General features: G+C 47.9%; 2 protein-coding genes and 2 pseudogenes across 2 annotated transcripts; 3 read left to right on the top strand and 1 right to left on the bottom strand.

Annotated features, from left to right (window-relative positions):
• The first annotated feature begins 1,378 nt into the window (after positions 1–1,378).
• Positions 1,379–2,666, top strand: LOC115318857 (annotated as a pseudogene).
• A 419-nt stretch (positions 2,667–3,085) lies between these two features.
• LOC120845330 lies at positions 3,086–8,702 on the top strand (annotated as a pseudogene).
• A 1,684-nt stretch (positions 8,703–10,386) lies between these two features.
• Positions 10,387–13,297, top strand: LOC115317276 (putative nuclease HARBI1). Its single transcript, XM_040217176.2, has 3 exons — positions 10,387–10,980; positions 11,560–11,701; positions 12,495–13,297. The coding sequence occupies exons 1-3, from the start codon at positions 10,438–10,440 to the stop codon at positions 12,980–12,982; spliced, it is 1,173 nt and encodes a 390-aa protein (XP_040073110.1). The 5' UTR covers positions 10,387–10,437; the 3' UTR covers positions 12,983–13,297.
• Positions 13,298–15,967: 2,670 nt separating this feature from the next.
• On the bottom strand, positions 15,968–19,925 carry LOC115312235. Its single transcript, XM_040217169.1, has 6 exons — positions 19,630–19,925; positions 19,336–19,444; positions 17,925–18,003; positions 17,775–17,843; positions 16,983–17,134; positions 15,968–16,225 (listed from the first exon to the last, which is right to left on the bottom strand). The coding sequence occupies exons 1-6, from the start codon at positions 19,923–19,925 to the stop codon at positions 15,968–15,970; spliced, it is 963 nt and encodes a 320-aa protein (XP_040073103.1).
• Between the last annotated feature and the right edge of the window lie 309 nt (positions 19,926–20,234).

Below are 20,234 nucleotides of genomic sequence, written 5' to 3'. Positions count from 1 at the left end.
ATAAAGAAGTTGAAATAGTTTCCCGTTCAGTATCACCTGTCGTTTTGGTGGGCTGGTTAGCCTCTAATGACGGCACTGAATATTGGATTGTACTTCTGAGTTATTTGGACGAGTATAAACTAGATTGCCTTCCAAGGGCTATAGATGGCTCTGGGCCAATTTCCTAAGCTATTTCGAGGCGTATAGACCAAGCCGCAGTTTATTAGGTAGTTCCACTTGTGATAGACTTTAATGACCATTAGTGACCGTTTCGTGATATTTGTGAGGTTATGTCTCAGATTAAATTTGAATTACTATTATTTGCTGTTTGATTTTATTTCCTAATTATATGGCGGATTTTTATTCCAAAGGACTTTAATGACTATCAATGACTATTTGTAACTTTTTCGAGTTATTTGACTGCGCGCGGACTGAGTTGGCTTGCAATGGCTAATTTTGGCTTTTTGATCAAAATTTAAAAATGAAGATATATAGTTCAAATAGCTTCTAGTTACTTTTAGGTACTATTCGTCACTATTTTGAGTTATTTGATGGTGTGAAGACTTAGTTGGCTTCCAATGGGGAATATTGGCTATTTCATATTTCTGAATTATATGGCAGTGTTGGGGTCCAAATAACTTCTATTGATTCTGCAGGACTTTTAGTTACTCTTTCGAGCTATTTTATTGTGTGGGGACTGAGTTGGATCGAACTGCTTACACTCATATTTATTAATTACTGTAAATGACTTAATTTTTGCGAGGGCCGAATTTTCGCGGATTTCGCCGAGTCGTCTGCCATTCCCGAAAAATAGGTCCCGCGAACAGTTCTGGTAATATATGAACACAGTAGAATCTATATTGAGATCCCACACCGTCGCGAAAATTACCACGAATTATTCCAAAACTTTAGGTTTGACCTAAATCGCGAAATGTTGAGCCCGCGAAAAATAGGTCGTTTACAGTATATGGCAGTTTCAGGCATCAAAGGTCTTCTATACTTCGTTTCAGTTTAGGTCCGAACGCGGCCGATGTTGTAAGCCGAAGGGCTAATCAAACAGGCACAACGTCATGGCCTGCTCTCTGTAGTTGGTAGGAGCAGAGAAGATTGGATGGAGGGGGGGGGGGGGGGGGGGTAAACGGTGTGTCTCGCTTGTGCTGCTCTAATTTTGGACACAAGTTTTTTTTTTTTTTTTTTAATTTTAGCTCGAATCAACAGCACATGACGAACGGACACCTAGGATATCAACATTTTTTCAATGTGGGCCCTTGTTTTTCACGAATTTTGAGGCTTTGGAGTGTTCGACGAGCCATGTCGTGAGCGAAGCCTAAGCTTAGACCTACCGGCCAGAAGTCGTCGGCGGCGGCTGAGGCTCCTCTCGGAGACTGATTTAGCCATGATGGAGACCGTGAAAGGTAGGGAGATTGATCGGGAAAAGTTGAACGTGCCAGGACAAGGGTACGTTAGTAAGAAGAAAGGGAAAGCGGCCCCCCTAGTGGACAACGAGGCACGCCATATGGAACGGCAGCGAGCCGCCGAGAAGCTCGCAGGAAGGAAGATGGCGGCAAAGCCGGTTGAAAGGCAGTTTGCCCGAGTTCCGGACGGCGCTGACAAAATAGACATGAGGCCGCACGGCGGTCTCATACGTATGATGAAATATGGAAGTGCGTATTTGGCCGGCGTAATATTTAGGGCTGCTGGTGTCAGCCCAGACGTGGCCGGGGAGGACGTCATCTTGATGAACGTGAGCTACATTCCATTTCTCGTCGCCACCGTCAGCGCAGAGAAGAGAAAATGCGCCGACTTCAAGCTCATCATGTTTGAAGGGGAAAATATAGAAATGACTACGTACATCGCTATGCCGGAGGACTGCGGGGAAGGCGTCGTTCATAAAGTCCCTTTGTCCTTCTCGGACGAAGATATTCTGAAAAGGTTGCAAATCTACGGGAATCCTCCGGTCCTAGGAGTGCGAAGACTCGAACGAGAATCGAGGACAGTTTTAATACTCTTCGAAGACAAAGAGGTACCGCGCTGGGTGCGACTCACGCCCGTGGCGCAACGCTGCGTACTCGACCGCCAGAAGTACGAGGTTTTTAACGCCTGCGGCCGGCTCGGGCACCGCGAAGACGTCTGCCCGGACCCCGGAAATGTGAAATGCCGTGGCTGTGGCATAGAGAAACCGCCACAAAGTCATTTATGCGAGTCCGTGTGCCAACTGTGAGGGAGAAGACACCCGCTCGGTGACAAAAAATGTAGAGAACTCTACCGTGTCCCTTACGAGGTGAAGAAGAAGAAATGGGAACGCAAGATCAACATGCAACAGCATCAGCAACTTCAGAAAAAGCAGCAAGCCGGAGCGACCGCCGAGGGGAATCTCCGAGGTCGTTCCAAGGTCAAGCGCGGAAACGAGGACTTTCGCGCCAGAAACGACTCCTTCACGAGGCTGGAGGAGACCACCGGGGGGGAAGCAGCAGCGCAAACGCTCGAGCTCCCGCACCAGGGCGCACTCCGGATCCAGACTTCGGGGGAGATCGAGTTCCACGGTCCCGGCGAACGCGTGGACAAAGAAGCGGAGGCCGAGCAGGGATCGAAAAGGTGTAAGCTTTGGCAGTGAGGTTTCCCAGGCAAAAAATAAGAAGGACGAGGAGATCGATAAATTAAGGAAAGGGGTTGGGGAGCTTAAATAGGTCGTTAATAAGCTCACTCAAAAGTGGCAGAAACCAAAATCGCAGAAGTGTACGAGGACCCCTCCCCCACAGAGTTCAACCAAAATTGGTACTGAAACCAACCCCCCCGGCTTCTAGGGCTAAGACTCCCATGCAGCCTGCGACACCAGAGGAGGAAAAGACGATTTTAGAATCGGCTAGACCGCCTCCAATGAAACGCAAAGGGGACGACGCTGATCCATTGGTGGCACTAGAGAAAAAATCAGAAGCCAAAATCGAAGCCGAATTCGATTCTTTCATGGCCCAAATTATGGGAGCAATAAGTCAAACTCAAAGCCAGATACAAGCCCTTACGGGTGAAGCTCAAAGGCAAAGGGCAGAATTAGTTGCCATCGAAGAACGGCAACAAAAAGCTGAGGAAAAATTCGACCAGCTCCAAAATGACCAGAGGTGCACGAAGTGAGTCGTTAATCTGGCAGTGGAACTGTCACGGCTTTCAACGCAAGCCGACGTTAGTGCAACAATATCTGACGCTATTAGATGTGAAACCGCTAGTGATAGCCCGGCAGGAGACGGGCAAAATAGCGAAACTCTCAGGATACCAAGCTTTTTTAAGTGACAGGGGTGAGAAATCTCGCGTCACAACGTTGATTAAGAGGAACATTGCAGCTATTGAGCACGAAATCAACTCGAAAGTAATTGAGGTAGTGCTATTGGAAATACTTACGGGAGGAAAGGAAGAACCGAGCGTCTTCCTCTTAAATTTGTACAGTACCCCAGAGCAGAAAAAGGTGACATTCAGGGCCCTCTTCCGCAAAGCGATTAAGGCAGTTGGCACCAACTCCTTGCTAACAGTCGGTGACTTCAATGCGGCGCACCCGGAATGGGGTTACGCTAAAGAAGATCCTAAAGGCACGCAGTTATGGGAGGATGCGCATGAGCTGGGACTGGCACTACTCGCGGACCCTAGTAGTCCAAACAGGGTGGGTAACAGCGTGTGCGCAGACACCTACCCTGACCTGACTTTCGCCAAAAATGTGACAGGCATGACGTGGCGAAATTCGGAGCAAAATTCCGGCAGCGACCATTTTATTCTGGCCTCGATCATTAAAAAAGGACTGAAGACGCGTCGTCCGCGTAAACCGAGGATTACCGAATGGGAATTATTTAGGGGTAAACGAGAGAAAGGTGCCACTGGGAAGATCACAAACATAAAGAAATGAACGGAGGTCCTCAAGCGTCACGTTGGGGAGGCCACAAAGACACTTGAAGGGGACAGTGCCCCTGAGGTAGTTGACAGCAAACTGCTTCACATGTGGGAGGCAAAACGCAGTACGGAGCGCAGACTAAAGAGGCAAAAACGAAACCTCAATCTGAGAAGGAAGATTGCTAGATATAACAAAGAAATTCAAAATTATGCGATCAAATTGTGCGACCAAAATTGGTGCAGCAGATGCGACAAGATGGAAGGGGGCATGAGCCTTGCCAAAACATGGGGTCTGCTGAGACACCTATCAGATTCGACGAATTCGAAAACTCAATCAGGAATTAGATTACCAAAAGCTAGGCACGCGTCTGAGGGAACGGACGCGGAATTTATGAACAAACTAGTTAACATGTACATTGGTGACACCGATAGTATACCCCTCTTAGAGTACGACAGAGCTCCTAACGAGGACTCGACGCACCCATCACGGTAGCGGAGGTCAGTGCAGAAATATTGGGACTAAAAACAAAATCGGCCCCGGGCCCTGCCGAGATAACTAACAAAATATTAAGAAACCTGGAAAATGACTCCATCAGCGCTCTGACGGAGTACAAGCAAGATATTTGTACTAAAGGCCACCTGCCTCGGCAGTGGAAGTCGGCAAACGTAATTCTAATCCCAAAGCCGGGGAAACCCCCTAGACTAGAAAATTTAAGACCAATTTCCCTAACCTCATGCATGGGAAAATTAATGGAGTGCGTAGTTCAGACCAGATTGACACGCTTTATGAAGCAAAACGACCTGTGGCCGTGCAAGATGGTCGGCTTCCGGCCGGGCTTGAGTACGCAGGACGTGATGCTCCGACTCAAACATTACATAATCGATTCGCGCTCTAGAGAAGCCAAAGTAATTCTCTGCCTGGACTTGACAAAGGCTTTTGATAATGTTAAACACGAAGCGATCCTTTGCGCTCTCCAAGAAATTGGTGTAGATACGGGAACGTACGACTACGTCAAGGACTTTTCGTCAGACAGAACTGCCTGCATAAAGTTCCAAGACATTGAGTCACACACACTAAAGTCAGGGAGCAGGGGCACGCCGCAGGGCTCGGTTCTCTCCCCATTCCTTTTCAAAGTGGCAATGAGGAGCCTCCCAGCAGCTCTGAGGAGCATAGAGGGGCTGAGTTCCAGTATTTACGCGGACGACATCAACCTCTGAATTAACCAGGGGAGTGATGCGAGCATTGAGGAGCGCTTGCAGGCGGCGAAAGACACTTTCATGGACTATGCTGCCAATAGGGGTCTCTTATGCTCTCCGCAAAAATCAGAATTATTCGTTTATAACCCAAAGTCTCTCCGATGCAAACGTAGCTGGGATTTTAGCATTAAAGTAGAGGAGAAACCAGTTCCAAAGGTAGATCAGATCAGAATCTTGGGACTATTCATTCAGGAAAATGGATATAATGATGGGACAATCAAAAGGCTAGAAGGATTTGCCACGCAAGCCCTTGGAATATTTAAAATGGTTCCGCTGAAAGAACGAGGCCTGAAGGAAAGGAGCTTGCTTAAACTAATTCAAGCATACGTAATAGGCCGCGTGAGCTATGCCACGCCTTTCTTAAACATCAGGTCGGAGGAGAGAAGGAAACTAGGCTCGCTCATCCGGCGATGCACAAAGAGGGCCCTGGGCTGACCAATTAGCACCCCCGCAGTGAAGCTCCTCTCTATGGGAGTGCACAATACCTTTGATGAAATAGCGGACGCTGTCAGAATTTCGCAGCTCAAAAGACTTAGCCGAATGACCACGGGCAGAGCTATCCTCGAGATGGTAGGCCTGCAAACAGATAGGGGACTACGCGTCAAGTCAAGCATTCCGCAGGACTGCCGAGAAAACCTAATCATTCTCCCCCTCCCTCGTGACTTGCATCCCATGTTCAGCACGGAGAGGGGGGAAAAAAGAGCAGAAGCACTAATCAGACGCTTCGATTTAATGGACAGCAAGTCGGTTGCGTATGCGGACGCGGCAAGTGGAGAGTCGGGTGCGGCGGTCACCTCGGTGGTTGACGGCCGAGGTGCTCCCGTATCGGCCGCCACCATTAAAAGCCGCAACGCAGAAACGGCGGAAGAAGTTCCGACAGCGCTCGCTTCCGTTGGAACGAAAGCCATTTTTATTATTAGCGATAGCAAAACGGCCATCTGGAATTTCGGGAAGGGTAGAACCTCGCCGGAAGCGACAAGGAGTTTGACCGGTAGACAGCTAAACAAAAAAAATTAGCCTAATTTGGACCCCCGCACACAAATCCGTTCCTGGCAACGAGGCGGCCCACGAGTTAGCCCGAGCTCTCTACTTCCAGGTAACTGTGGAGCCGCCTGACTGCCATATAATATGGACTGACAAACTGACAAACTTCATAAACCCAGTCTGGGCATACCATGTTCAGATAGATGACAGACAAAACGATAAGTGCAGGCACAGTGGCGCGAGAGGGACCCTTGACTACATAATCTGGGAATGTGCCAGCTCCCCAGGGGCTAAAGCAAATATAAATTTTAGACAAGCCTGGGAAGCCCTGTTGCGGAGCGAGGTCCTTGCTCCACAGCAGCTAGCCATCCACCTAGCGGAAGAAGCCGCGAAGAGCCAAGACCTCTTTGCCTGCTTCCAATCGCGGAAGTCCCGGGCCCCGTATCCTAGGCCTGCGTGCCGGGGACGAGGACTAGGTGTCTCCTTATCTGGTGGAACATTAAAGCGTTATCTATCTATCTGTAGGGGTTCCGGTGCCGTCATGGATTCGGGATGCTTACGGGTTCTCACTCTTCAGTTTATGCAGGCCCTAGCCGTCTCTTGCGGCGCTGAGTTCACGCCCTTTTGGACTGACGAGTCATGGTACGACGAAAGATGCCCGGCGATTTCAACTTGTCAGCAAAGTCATTCTTCGATGGATTTGACGCTGCTACACCCGGACACGGCTTTCTTCAAACATCACGTCAAGCAACAGCGATCGACATCATGTGACTACGAACTATTTAAGAGCCTGCTCTACCTGCAACGGATGGGTTCCGGTGCCGTCATGGAGGCGGGATGCTTACGGGTTCTCGCTCTTCAGGTTGGTACACCTTACTTCCACGACACTATCGTGCGTTACGCACAACCCTGTGACGCGGCACCGGGACCCAACTTTCTGTTCCTTTTGAAGTGTTCCTTTGAATGCGTTGTTGAAGTGCTCTCTTTGAGATGTCAGGTTGTTTTATCTCTGATCAAAAAACGCTTAATGCTGTCTGGCAACGTGGAAGAAAACCGCGGCCCGCTTACAGCGGAACAGCAACAGGAGCTCCTTGATGCACTCCGTGTTATACCGATGATACAGCTGGGGCAGGCGAAGGTACTTTCGGAATTGAAGGAGATCAAAGAAAATCCGCTGGTCGCAGAAGGGAAGCTTGCTGCACTTACAGCTCGTATTGGTGGGATTGAAAAAGAGCTACTGTCTGTAAAGGAAATGGACGGAGAGATACAACGTTTTAAGGAACAAAGTGAAACCGCGACTGCGCAACTTAGTTCACTCATGATGCGACAGGATGATCTAGAAAATAGATCCCGAAGAAATAATCTGATTTTCTATGGGCTTCCAGATTCCGTCAACGAGACGTGGGATGAGTCCGAACGAAGTGTTATATCGCTATGTAGCGATAGTCTCGGGATTCAAGTCGGTACTTTGTCAATCGAACGCGCTCACAGAATTGGTCATTTTTCTACTGCCAAAAATAGGCCGATCGTTGCTCAGTTCTTTTCATTCAAAGATAAGCAGAACATTCTTTCTAACGCGCAAAAACTGAAACGCAGTTGCTTGTCTCTTAGCGAAGACTTTTCGTTACGTGTAAGATCGGAAAGGAAGAAACTTCTTGACTTTGCTAAGGAACATAATGAAAAATTTCAACTACGCTTTAATAGGCTTATCATGGGGACAAAGATGTTTACCTATGATGCAACAACGAATCGTGTCGTCGAAAATATTCAATAGCAATCAAACACCCCGGTCAAATACCGCAAAAGTAAGCCACAAGAACTTGATTTTATTGTTGTAAACTGTCGCGGTATCAAGAATAAATCGGATGAGCTCGCCGACCTTATTACTGTTACTAATTCTGACATAGTTATAGGTACCGAGTCGTGGTTGGATGGCACTGTTTTCGACGCGGAGGTATTTCCCTCCAATTACAATGTCTATCGGAGGGATCGCAACGCTCATGGAGGTGGCGTTTTTGTACTTGTCAGCCGTCATATCAAAAGTATTGCGTTAAATTTCAATGACCCCTCCTGTGAGGCTGTCTGGTGCAGAATAGAACTGGCAAATGCAAAACAGCTAGCCGTTGGTTCCTTTTACAGGTCTCCTGGGGGCAGTGATACAAAGCCACTCGAGGCGTTATCCAATGCTTTGTCAGTGCTGACCTCTGATTACGTCGTCGTAGGTGGTGATTTTAATCTTCCCGAGATTGACTGGCAAGATAAACTTCCTGTTACACGGTGCAAATCTAACCTTTACACGACTTTGGAATCCCTAATTATCGAAAACAGTCTTTATCAGTTCGTGAATTCTCCTACAAGATTTGGCGGGACAAGAGCATCTACTCTAGATCTTGTGTTTAGCAACCACCCTACGCTTGTACGTTCTGTTACAACAATTAAGGGGATTAGTGATCACGAGGTAGTCGTTGGTAGCATTCGCTGTGAACCACCTGATATTAATAAACCGCCCTCGAGGAAAGTATTCTTTTATGATAGAGGGAATTTTGAAGGCCTCTCGAATAACCTATCTTCTATCCTCCCAGAGTTTGAAGAATGCTCCTTACATATGAATATTAACAGTTTGTGGAATCTTTTCAAGAGCGAGCTTGCTGATTTTTTTGATCGTCATGTGCCATCCAAAATTATCACCGGAAAACGTAGAGTTGATAAACCTTGGGTAAATAAAGAGCTGCGCTCACTTATCAATAAGAAACGTCGGCTGTATCAACGTTACCGCAAAACACAGCATGGTGACGTACTCGATCCGCTCGAGAGGATAGGCTCTTATTTAAAGATACAAATGAAAGAAGCAAAATCAAAATTTTTTTATTTCCCTTAAAGAAAAATTGGTGAGTAATCCAAAAGAAGTGTGGAAGTATGTAAAATCTAATAGAAAAGACGAAGTTGGTATTCCCGCGGTCTCTGACGGACAGGGCACTGTCTCTGACGATCTCAAATAGGTGACATGTTTCAACACGTATTTTCATTCGGTCTTTTCACAACCATTTAACGGGGCTATGCCAGCCGCGGCGGAGTATATCCCTGAGGTTATGCCCGACATTGTTATATCAGAAAACGGTGTTTTTTCTTTACTTCAGGGCCTGAATCCGGGGGCTGCGCCCGGTCCAGACGGTATTTCTAACCATGTTCTGAAGAATTGTGCCCGAGCATTGACCCCCTTTTTGGTTATACTGTTTAATAAGGCCTTAGAAGCCCGTGAACTCCCTTGTGAATGGAAGACTGCCAATGTTGTTCCAATACAAAAATCCGGTGCTAAAGACAGTGTCATGAACTATAGGCCTATTTCACTCACCAGTGTATGCTGTAAAACCTTGGAACATATTATTTATTCTAACATTATGAAGCATCTTGAAGCTAACAAATTTTTCACACCTCACCAACATGGTTTTAGGTCTGGCCTTTCTTGTGTCACCCAGTTGAGCGAGTTCACCCACGACATTTTGGCTTCTTACGACAAAGGTTTACAGGTTGATTCTGTATTTTTGGATTTTCAGAAAGCGTTTGATGCAGTTTCTCATGTTCTTCTTTTACATAAATTGTCGTTTCTGGGGTTACCTACGTATGTTCTTGAGTGGCTATAGAATTACTTATCAGACAGAAAACAGTGTGTCATTATTAACGGTGTAACATCATCTTACGTCAACGTAACTTCAGGGGTCCCACAAGGTTCGGTCCTGAGGCCATTGCTCTTTCTCGTTTATATTAACGATATCACAAACAGAATAACGTCTAGTATAAAGCTTTATGCAGACGACTGTGTCATTTATCGTAGTGTCCAAAATGCATCAGATGTTGCGGCCCTCCAGTATCACTTGGATCTTGTCTTAGCGTGGTGTGACAAGTGGAAAATGAGTTTGAACAAAAAAAAAGTGTTGCTTTATTAGTTTTACCTGAAAGCGTAAGCCTCATTTATCGAACTATCATCTGGGTCATCACTTCTTTGATCGCGTTAGCAATTTCAAGTACTTAGGTATATACTTTTCATCTGATCTGACCTGGGGGGCTAACCTCGGCGCGGCGAGCTCGAGGCGAGTTCTCCGCCAAACTCGCCGACCGCCGCGATTGGTCGGCGCCGTGCATGACGACACGCGCCGACACTCCCTAGATCGTGACGTTAACGGAGGGTTTTGAGGCGGTCGGAGAGTTGCATATTCGGAACTCGCGGCGAGATGCGGTGACGTCATTGTGACGTGGCAGAAGCCGCCGCGGATGGGAAAAGCTTGCCGGCTCCGACCTAGGCGAGCTTGGGCGAGTTGGGCGCGAGATCGGGGAGAAGCGTCCAAAATGGCAGCGTTTTTGTTCGTGTTTCGCCGCCGGCGTAGGTACTTAGACCACGCCAATGCGTTTGACATGGATAACGTTGATTTTCAACGACACTATCGCCTCTCGAAAGACGTTGTAAGGTGGCTGTGCGACGAACTGCGTGACGATCCTGGCTTGAGACGGTGGAGCCGTGCACGGACCGTCGTCACCGTTGAACAGCAAGTCCTCGTGGCGTTGCGGTTTTTCGCGACGGGAAGCTACCAGGGGTTGGTGGGGAGCGACCGAAATCTCTCCGTCCACCAGACTACGGTGAGCTCAGCCGTCCGTGCCGTGGCCGTAGCCATCGTTCGCCGCCTGGGCCCCGCGTGGGTCGCTTTCGCCGAGACCGTGGAAGAACGTGCGGCCACACAGGAAGCCTTCCTGCGACGAGGCACCCTCCCGGGCGTCGTTGGGTGCGTCGACGGGACGTTTGTGGCCATCAAGGGTCCGTCACGGTTCGACCGAACCGTCACCAAGGCGTTGTATTGGTGTCGCAAGCTCCACTACGCGCTAAACGTCATGGTGGTAAGTTTCCATTTTTGGCTCCTACCGAGTTTGTAACATGTGGTCACGTTTGTTGTAATCTGAAATCGTTATAAATCGGGGGCTTGGGGGGGGGGGGGGGGGCGGGCTGGGGGCTGGGGGCTGGAGTTGAGGTGACTGGGATGTCCACGACTTGGGGTGCGGAGAGGGGGATGGGGGGGGTCACAATGCATGTGTATATTTAGGGTCGGCTAAATTTTTTTTTTTTTTTTTTTGGGGAGGAGGCCGGTCTGGTTGGGCTCACTGGCTGGCTGGCTGAAGCCCCATAAGCCCTCCCCCTGGCTACGCCCCTGGGTCCGAGTAGTAATTGCTGCACAGCTCTATGGACATTGTAAGAGTGTTGGGAGACGTGCTTCTATTCATAATTTATACCTGTTGATGTGCACCGAAGGCACCGGTAGAAGCATATTGCACAATACTATTGACAGATGCTTATTTCTTTCTCACAGTGCGCGGGATCACTGCTAAGTTGTCTTTTTCAAAATGAAAGGAACGTAACAGATGTACACAAGCTGCGATCATCTGTTTGTCTCTCTCTTATCGCACTCTTATTTGTTGCAGGTGTGCGACGCCAACATGCGAATCCTGGCAGTCGACCCTTCGATGCCTGGCTGCTCACATGACGCCCTTGTGTGGAGGCAGTCTTGGGTGCGGCAGCAGTGCATCGCTGGCAGGCTCATCAGGCACGGGGAGTACCTACTCGGTGAGTGTACCTAAAGTGGCAGCACATTGTCAGCTCGCATGAAAACAAAATGCAGAGTACCCAGACGTTTCTTGACTTTCACATGAACAGATTGCTGTAGAACTATACACCAGTGTTTGGATGACTGGCCTAAAGCAAGGCATCATGCAAAGGCTTACTTTCATGTCCTTGCTCGAGGCTCTGGAGCAGAGATGAGGAATTTAACAGTTCATCTTTAGTGCATTAGGGTCGAAACTGTTGAAATCAAGAGGTGTTGTCAGTTAACCACTGAATTACACTAGGCACTGCGAGAATAGGAAAGAGAGGAGTGGGGTTGATAGGTGCTCCGTGTCCAGCCTCCAGCTGCAAAGAAGCTCCTTCAAGTGTACCATTGCGTTTTATTTCAATCTCATCAAGGTGAGACTCTCGCGGGTAACAGACATGAGAAATACTCTTGGAGATAGCCTCACGGTCCTCATTCCCAGAGCTTCCACAGCATTTTCCAAAAACTCGTTTCCAAGGCGTGTCATCATCACCATAGTCGGTGTCATCTGTAAAAACCTGTTGAGACGGCAAACACCTGATATTGGTTGACAGGTCTGCGGCGTCTCTGGCATGCAAATAAGATATAGCGGTGGTTTCAACAAGTAGTACTCGTTATCAGCACTACTCGGAAGCTACAAGGTTAACGCTGAATGCACACCACCTGCTTGTGGAAACGGCATATGGAGGGTCGGACGGGATAAATCAAATTTGGATAAAACACAGCATGTGGTTCACGTATCTGAGATTAGACTTGCTATTTTTCATGCAGGAGACAGTGGGTACCCGTTGGAGCCATGGCTCATGACTCCCGTGCCTGGCCGGCCAGCTGTCTCCACACCTGCCGGGCGTTACAACGCTGCCCACGCCTCAATGAGGTCGGTGGTGGAGCGCTGCATTGGGCTGCTGAAGAGTCGTTTTCGATGCGTGCAAAAACACCGGGTTCTTTACCACCATCCAAGGATCGCCGGCACGATCGTGGCAGCCTGTGCAGTGCTCCACAACATCTGCCTCAGCGCAGGGGAATCGGATCCGGGATCATCGTCGTCGGAATCCGAGTCAAGCAGCGGCTCTGACGATGACAGCGAGGCAGACGAGAGCAGTGACGCAGCACGAGAGCGCAGAATCCTGCAGTCGAGGCGCCTCTACATTGAGGGTAAGGCCATGCGGGACCAGCTTGTGCTTGGAGCTACCACAAGTCATGTGCGTCGTGTACGTCGCCGGCTTCACCGGATCCGCCATCGTGGCCGCCACCAGTGATGGTCTCATACTTTCTAAGTGTAATGCGTGCTCAGTGCTGTGGATGTTCTGCCGGAGCCTTCTCGGACCCCGTGTGTGTGCCTGTACAGTAAGGTCTGTGTTGTGCCAGAGCCTTCTCGGACTCCGTGTGTGTGCCTGTACAGTGAGGTCTGTGTTGTGCCGGAGCCTTCTCGGACTCCGTGTGTGTGCTTGTACAGTGAGGTCCATGTTGTGCCGGAGCCTCCTCGGACTCCGTGTGTGTGTCTGTACAGTGAGGTCTGTGTTGTGCCGGAGCCTTCTAGGACTCCGTGTGTGTGCTTGTACAGTCAGGTCCATGTTGTGCCGGAGCCTCCTCGGACTCCGTGTGTGTGTCTGTATAGTAAGGTCTGTGTTGTGCCGGAGCCTTTTAGGACTCCGTGTGTGTGCTTGTACAGTGAGGTCCATGTTGTGCCGGAGCCTCCTCGGACTCCGTGTGTGTGTCTGTATAGTGAGGTCTGTGTTGTGCCGGAGCCTTCTAGGACTCCGTGTGTGTACCTGTACAGTGAGGTGTGTTTACTGCCGGAGCTTGCTCGGACTCCGTGTGTGTGCCTGTACAGTGAAGTCTGTGTTGTGCCAGAGCCTTCTCGGACTCCGTGTGTGTGCCTGTACCGTGAGGTCTGCGTTGTGCCGGAGCCTTCTCGGACTCCGTGTGTGTGCCTGTATTGTGAGGTCTGCATTGTGCCGGATCCTACTTGGACTTCGTGTGTGTGTGTGTGTTTGCCTGTGGGTGAGGTGTGTTTACTGCCGGAGCTTGCTTGGACTTTGTGTTTGTGTACAGTGTTTCCACTGTCCTTTTCGCAAGATTCGCAGGTATGTGGATCCTATGCAGTGTTTTGAGCTTTTTGTTTGGTGTTCTTTTGACAAGTTTCACGTGTACGGGTGTCACGTGAGAAGAAGTAGTGAGCGACGTCATTTTTGATGTTCTTTTTTGCGAGTTTCACAGATACGGGTGCCTCAGGAGAACAAGTAGTGACTCTGACGTCATGTTTGATGTACATTTTTGCAAGTTTCACATGTATGGGTGTTCCGTGAGGGCAAGTTGTGACCCTGATGTCGTGTTTGATGTTCTTTTTTGCAAGTTTCACACGTACGGGTGCCTCAGGAGAACAAGTAGTGACTCTGACGTCATGTTTGATGTACATTTTTGCAAGTTTCACATGTATGGGTGTTCCGTGAGGGCAAGTAGTGACCCTGATGTCGTGTTTGATGTTCTTTTTTGCAAGTTTCACACGTACGGGCGGCTCAGCAGGATGTGTTTTTGCATTAGACTTTTGTTGCGGCATTTCTGCAAGTGTACGGATGAAGGTACCTTATGCAGTGATGCCCGGCTAGCAAAGTGTTTGCTAGAGGGGAAAGGAGCTGGTATCAACACCTTTACCCACGCATCTGTTGAACCATTGATGGAGCACATTGCCGGGCAGTTTATAACTCTTCTCTCAACAGTTGCTTCCGAGGAGGCTCATGGGCTCTTGTTAAACTCAACTGACAAATGTAGTTTGTTATATGGCCTGTTTTCGTCAGCCAACATGCATTGTTCAAGATTTCGCTTGGTGTACAGATTCCTCGGTGCTTGCAGAGGTTGCGAGGTATCTAAAACTTCAGAAAAAGCGCTTGTGAAAAAACTTTTTCACAACATGCATATACTTGTCGGTCCCTGCCTGTGAATGAATAGGTCACACTGACGCATAGCTTAAGGCAAACAGAACTCGCTCTCAGTTCTAATCTTTATGGGGAAGAATGTTTGATGGCTGCAAGAACAGGGGCCTTGCAGTCCAGAGCTTGCACAGCTGGTTTCACGAGCTCTTCAAGACAGAGGCTTCGGGTATCTCCTAGTCGCAATGCTTTTCAAGGACGGGGTGGGGGGGATATTAGCTCAGCCTCGCAACTTTTGTCGTTACGAGGGAAAAGGTTACATGATTTGTTGTTATTGATGGAAATGAGGGTTAATTTGTTTACATGTTCCATGTCCCTCGTAGGTTGGGACGCCAGCTTTTGTTACAAAAGGTCATACGGCCACCTACATAATCAAGAGCGGCAGTAGTTCATTTCACAGAATGTTCCAGATTTCTCCACGTAAATGTTTGTGAAACATGCTAGAAAAGAAATAAAATGACCACATCTTGTAAAACATCTTTGTTGACAATGATTCATAGAATACTATTAGGAATACAGTCGCCCACCAATTTTTCGGATGCAGATAACTCACACTTGTTCGATATTTCTGGCCTAAAGGAGGAACCGTCACCTACCCGATAGAAAGAGTGCATATTCACAACTGATGTATCGGACAGCTTGAAGTCCGAACGTTTGATTTTTTGGAAAAAAATCGTCGCGAGCGATCACCACGAAGCACCACCGCCGTGCGGCTATTTATAATTCTTGGTTTGGCAGGCCTCATTGAGTACTGCTAAGTTTACTGCTACGTGATGCTGTATGGGTTTTTTTCTTTTATTCTAGCTGCTTTTCATTATCATCATCATTGTTGTTACCATTTTTCTTTGTTGATTCGCCATTGCAGTTGTGGACTTGCGCCTCATCTCGACCTCGTTTCGGTGGATCGTGTTTTTGGAAAACGCTAGCTTGGACGTCATTGCCCATCTGATCTTCGCTGCTATGATGTTTTGCTAAGAAGCGCAGAAAGTACTCGACCATAACGCTAGAAAAGAAGGCAGCAATTCTCAAGTTAATAAAAAGTTGCTGAACGCAAACGGGCGTAACCTAAAACAAGGCGCGTTGACATTAACCCGAAGTAAGCTACTATTTATGGCTTTTTTAAGCCGGCTTAGACGTAATAAAGGCAGTTTTTTAATCTGCTGATTTTTCAGACTACTGTCTTATTCAGACGGTTTTTCAATCAGTGCGAAGTCCGAAAAATCAATTGGCGACTGTATACATTGTCCTAAAAATAATTATGCAGGACTACAAACTCTGTTGCATTTCATAAAAAAAAAAACGGGTAGGAGTGACTTAGTCCAACTGCGGTGGTGTTGGGGGCCTGCTCGGCACAAGCACGACACGCTGGAATGTGGTGGCCAACATGGCCACAAGCAGCAGGAGTGCTCTGGGCACCTGCATGGCCGCAGCCTGCTGTTCCATGGCTGCGGCTTGCTGCTCCATCGCCGCAGCCTGCCGCTCCATCGCTGCAGCCTGCCGTTCCATGGCAGCTGCCTGCCGTTCCGTTGCGCTGCATTGTCGCCTCATTTCGGTTAGCAGCGATTCCACGTGCTGGAATGATAAGAGGTGCATAAGATAACTCGGTTCACAAAAAGTTGCCTGTTTGTCACCATCAACCTGTTTCAACACTCGGTACTCCACATATTTTGGACATGTCCCCGAGACAAGTAAGGCCTGTTGCTGTTTCCAATTGCCCGAACATCATTTTGTTGATATGTTGTTCAACGACATGCGCAATTTAAAGAATATCAGAATGTATATTATTTTAATACCAGTGTATCATGCAACTTGCAGCAATCGGAGCCATCAGTCTAATCAGATGACCTGATAAATCTATAAATTGGAAGCACCCCATAATTTGAACATTTCATACTTGCTTTGCTTATGATCATTCTTCCGAATGATTTGGCTTTCTGGAATTTACTGTCGGGACATAAACAACGGAAACACTGATTATGATGATTCCGAAATAACTCTAAGTACCTCCCCCCCCCCCCCCCCCCCCCCCCCTCTGTGTGATTGTCGAAAGGAAATTTTGGGCCGGGTATTGCCGTATATATAGCATCTATCTTTCTCTAGTCAATCTGTAATTTTCCCTGGTCACGCCTGTACCAGGAACACCAAATTGTAATAGCTGTTATTTTTCTCATCATTAGACCATCAATTCTGTACCATAACCGTGCTGCTGAAAGGATAGGAGACAGCAAAGGCATGCACTAACAAATATTGGTACATGCACATGCACCAAGACATGTCAGATGACATCAGCCACCGAGGCAAATGCCGCTTGAGGAAATAGGTCCCATACCCGTTCCGAAGCAGCAGCCCTCGCCTCTGCGAGGTCCACCAGGCGTCGTTGGTCTTGAACATATTCCTCGGCAGCATCATGGCCCCCCTTGCGTTTTCGACGCCGTGGTGCCCGTACAGGACACTGTGCAAGGGTGGTTGACTGGCTGGGAACTAAGGGCGAAAGCAATTGTAAACAAAGTATGAGGTGGACGAGACACAGCCAGTAAGCAGCAAGCAAGGACTCTTTGCCAAGCTCCATGTGCTATCTCAAAAAGTATTAGAAACACCTGATAAATACCATAATATGCCCAGAATGTGCATGTTTCACAGTACATGTAAGGGTGCTACTTTTAAAATGTGTGGAAATTATTCAGAAGGTAACTTGGCCACCCAACTGATTGAACTGACCCGTCGTGTCGGCTGCTTCTCCAAGCACACCCGTGCACGGCAGTCAAGGCTGACGCAGGTGCAACAATTCTGAACGTTAAGGCCTGCCATATGCTATGTATATTTTGTGCAATATTTTTTTCTTTTTAACTGAACATGTGCTTAGACACTAATTTTCAGAAATCTCACACTTCGATTGCACATTTCCTCAGTATTTTCAGGCAGCACTCTTAATGTGGCCCACATATTGCTCTTCCATGCAGTTATCTTATGGACGCGTGCATTGTCAGACCTCGAGTCTGAATGTAATGTAATAAGCCATGCATTTGTCTTAATTTAGGATCATTCTTAAATTTGTTCTCACAGGCAGGACATATATGATTCGAAACACTGATAGCAATGCTTGCTATAGTAAGAAACTTACCGGATGTGTCGGTCGTGCCCTCATTTCCAGGTGACAAAAGCCTGGAAGCTGGTGGTGCAGCTTGGTGTCCTGTTTATATTTGTTCATATTATGAAGGACACATATCAACTGAAACACAGACGGCATTGCTTACTATATTGAGCAACTTACTGGATGCACCGCTTGTCCCTGCAATCTCCCCAACCGAAACTCTTGGTGGCGACTCGGGTGAATGTGGTGGTGGTGCACCCTGAAAGTGGTGCAGGGTTTTGAAGGTAAATATCTCCGTCGTCTAATGGCAAGAGGGACTTAGAGACGGAGGCAAAACAATACTTTTTGGTGAAATGGAAAATGGGGAAACTTATTGCTGTATGCTTCAGCAATATTTACAGGTGTCGACACTGCACTATGAAACAACATTCAGAAAACTGTGTTTTGCTTTTCTTTTAGGCTGTGGCTAGGGTTCCTTCCAGACAGAAAAATTGTCATCACTAGGGTCCTGTCGAGACGGAAAGTTAACGAACCTTGTAGACTTCCGTCCAGACAGAATCACATTCACCACTGGAGGTCCATGCAGAGAGAGAACTCTAGCCGCCGCTCAAATTCCGTCCAAACTAAAGAGAAACACGCGACAAGCTCCGTCGAGCTACACGGGGGTTGGTCGCTATATGCTGGTGCCCCTAATCCATTTTCGGAGTAACAACTGGCAATGTTCCAGTGCCAAGTTTAATTTAGTCTTTAAGTTAATTGCGATTGTCCCAGCAATCATGTTTTTTTTAAGTTTGTATTTATTGAAAGCCAGGTACAGTGAATGTGGTGGATCATTTTCAAAGTTTTATTTAGGAATGACAACCATTCTAATGCAAGACCTGAGGCGGGGTGTATTCTTATAATGACGGAGCAGTTCCTGTCTCCACTTCCCTCAACGTTTCTCCTAGATTGCAGCATATAGTTTTGTAATTAGGTTTGAACAAAAAGAAGCTTGTGTTGTGCCTCCAGGTTGCAAATATTCACAAAAAATATCCTTAGCGTCCGAAAAAATTGACTGAGAGCTTCCTATTGTTTTTCAATCTTGAAGACGAAAAGACAAAATGCCATCCACTAGGCCCTCTGGACGAAACCTTGCTGGGCCTGCTACCGTTCCACCTGGACAGAACTCTCCTGCGTCTGCTGCTGTTCAGACTGGACTGAACTCTAGACACTCCATTCCTCTTATGTTCTTTAGACTTGTCACATTCTGATCCCAAGCAGATCAGTGTGCATGCTCCATGCTCATTTCAAAACCATGAAACAAAAAAATAACCACATTGGAAAAATCGGCATGTTAGATGGAAGTTTACCCCTTATGTTCCGATGCAGCCTCTTATTCATGTAGATATCCTCGCCAGATAGCACACTTATGTGGTGTGCTCGACACTTGGCCCAAAATCCGTAGAATGTGCTAAGCGACCAGCCTCAATTTCTCGGTGTCCATATATAATACACCTGTATAGGTCCTATGCACAAATAGTCTACTTAGCGCGTCCCAATTTTTCTTGTTTATGTCCAATCATTTCAGCTTTAGAGAAGCTTACGTTCTTACCTCTGGCCGACCAGGCAGCTTCACGGAGCCGCAATCGTTAGATGCGTCGTGGCCAACGACGTCCAGAACGACGCCGGCCTCGCCGGGCACCGAGCCGCCGCCTGTACCGCTGGGCAGGAACGTCGAAAAATGAGTTCTTTCTGATTCGCAGGTATACACAGATTGCACTGACGGGAATTAGGAGATCACAGGGCTCCCTCTAGATATCATTGTGGCTCCGTAAGGCCAGCGTTCCCGAACAATGACGGGCACATACAGGTTACACATCAAGGATCAAGGGTCACTACTACTCACCCACTGCTCTGGCGGAAATCTACTGCCTTTTTTTTGGCCCAGGACACCTTGTCCGTCCAGTAATGTCGCCACCGGGCGGGCGACTTTGTGGCTGGTCCGAGGGCGTTCAGTTCAGCCGTGAGCTGTCTCCACAGCTTTTCTTTGCTTTCGCGCGTTACCCCTCCTGTAAAATCACTGGCGGCGCGTGTAATTTGCGGGTGGTCGCGCATGAATGAATACAAGTGCTCTTGTTGAGCAGCAGAAGCTCGAGGCTGCAGTCTTTTAGCTTGCATCGCGCTTTCTTGGCTGTCGTCCATGGCGTTCTATTCGCCCGCGTTCGCTCATAGCAGACGAACAGCGTGCTCGCAGTGATTCCTATAAACATATGGGTTTTTACAGCAATTCGCTACCAGGAATACAATTTATTATTACCTAAAGGCTTTGATAATTAGCATCCATGCTTTTTCCGATTTTTATTTGTCATTTCCGATTTAAATCAAATTAAACCCTTCACTGCGGAGCGTAGGGGCAAATCGGAGCTACGCTGGGGAACTCGCCGACGTCGGGGGGGTCGGAAATGTAAGAGGAGGAGTGGGAAACTCGCCGGGGCGGAGTTAAAAGAAGCT

Source organism: Ixodes scapularis, unplaced genomic scaffold (genome assembly GCF_016920785.2).
Source record: "Ixodes scapularis isolate PalLabHiFi unplaced genomic scaffold, ASM1692078v2 PGA_scaffold0__279_contigs__length_252992795, whole genome shotgun sequence".
Classification (NCBI taxonomy): Eukaryota; Metazoa; Arthropoda; class Arachnida; order Ixodida; family Ixodidae; genus Ixodes; species Ixodes scapularis.
This window is presented reverse-complemented; position numbering and strand designations above follow the sequence as displayed.

Bases quoted from the DNA above. Each gene is read 5' to 3' on its own strand.
- LOC115312235 (XM_040217169.1), bottom strand. From the start codon at position 19,925: ATGGACGACAGCCAAGAAAGCGCGATGCAAGCTAAAAGACTGCAGCCT. The intron at 18,004-19,335 runs GTAAGAACGTAA...CACCACTTTCAG, and splicing joins AGCTGCCTGGTCGGCCAGAG to GGTGCACCACCACCACATTC. The intron at 17,844-17,924 runs GTAAGTTGCTCA...AAATATAAACAG, and splicing joins AGGGACAAGCGGTGCATCCA to GACACCAAGCTGCACCACCA.
- LOC115317276 (XM_040217176.2), top strand. From the start codon at position 10,438: ATGGCAGCGTTTTTGTTCGTGTTTCGCCGCCGGCGTAGGTACTTAGAC. The intron at 10,981-11,559 runs GTAAGTTTCCAT...TATTTGTTGCAG, and splicing joins ACGCGCTAAACGTCATGGTG to GTGTGCGACGCCAACATGCG. The intron at 11,702-12,494 runs GTGAGTGTACCT...TTTTTCATGCAG, and splicing joins GCACGGGGAGTACCTACTCG to GAGACAGTGGGTACCCGTTG.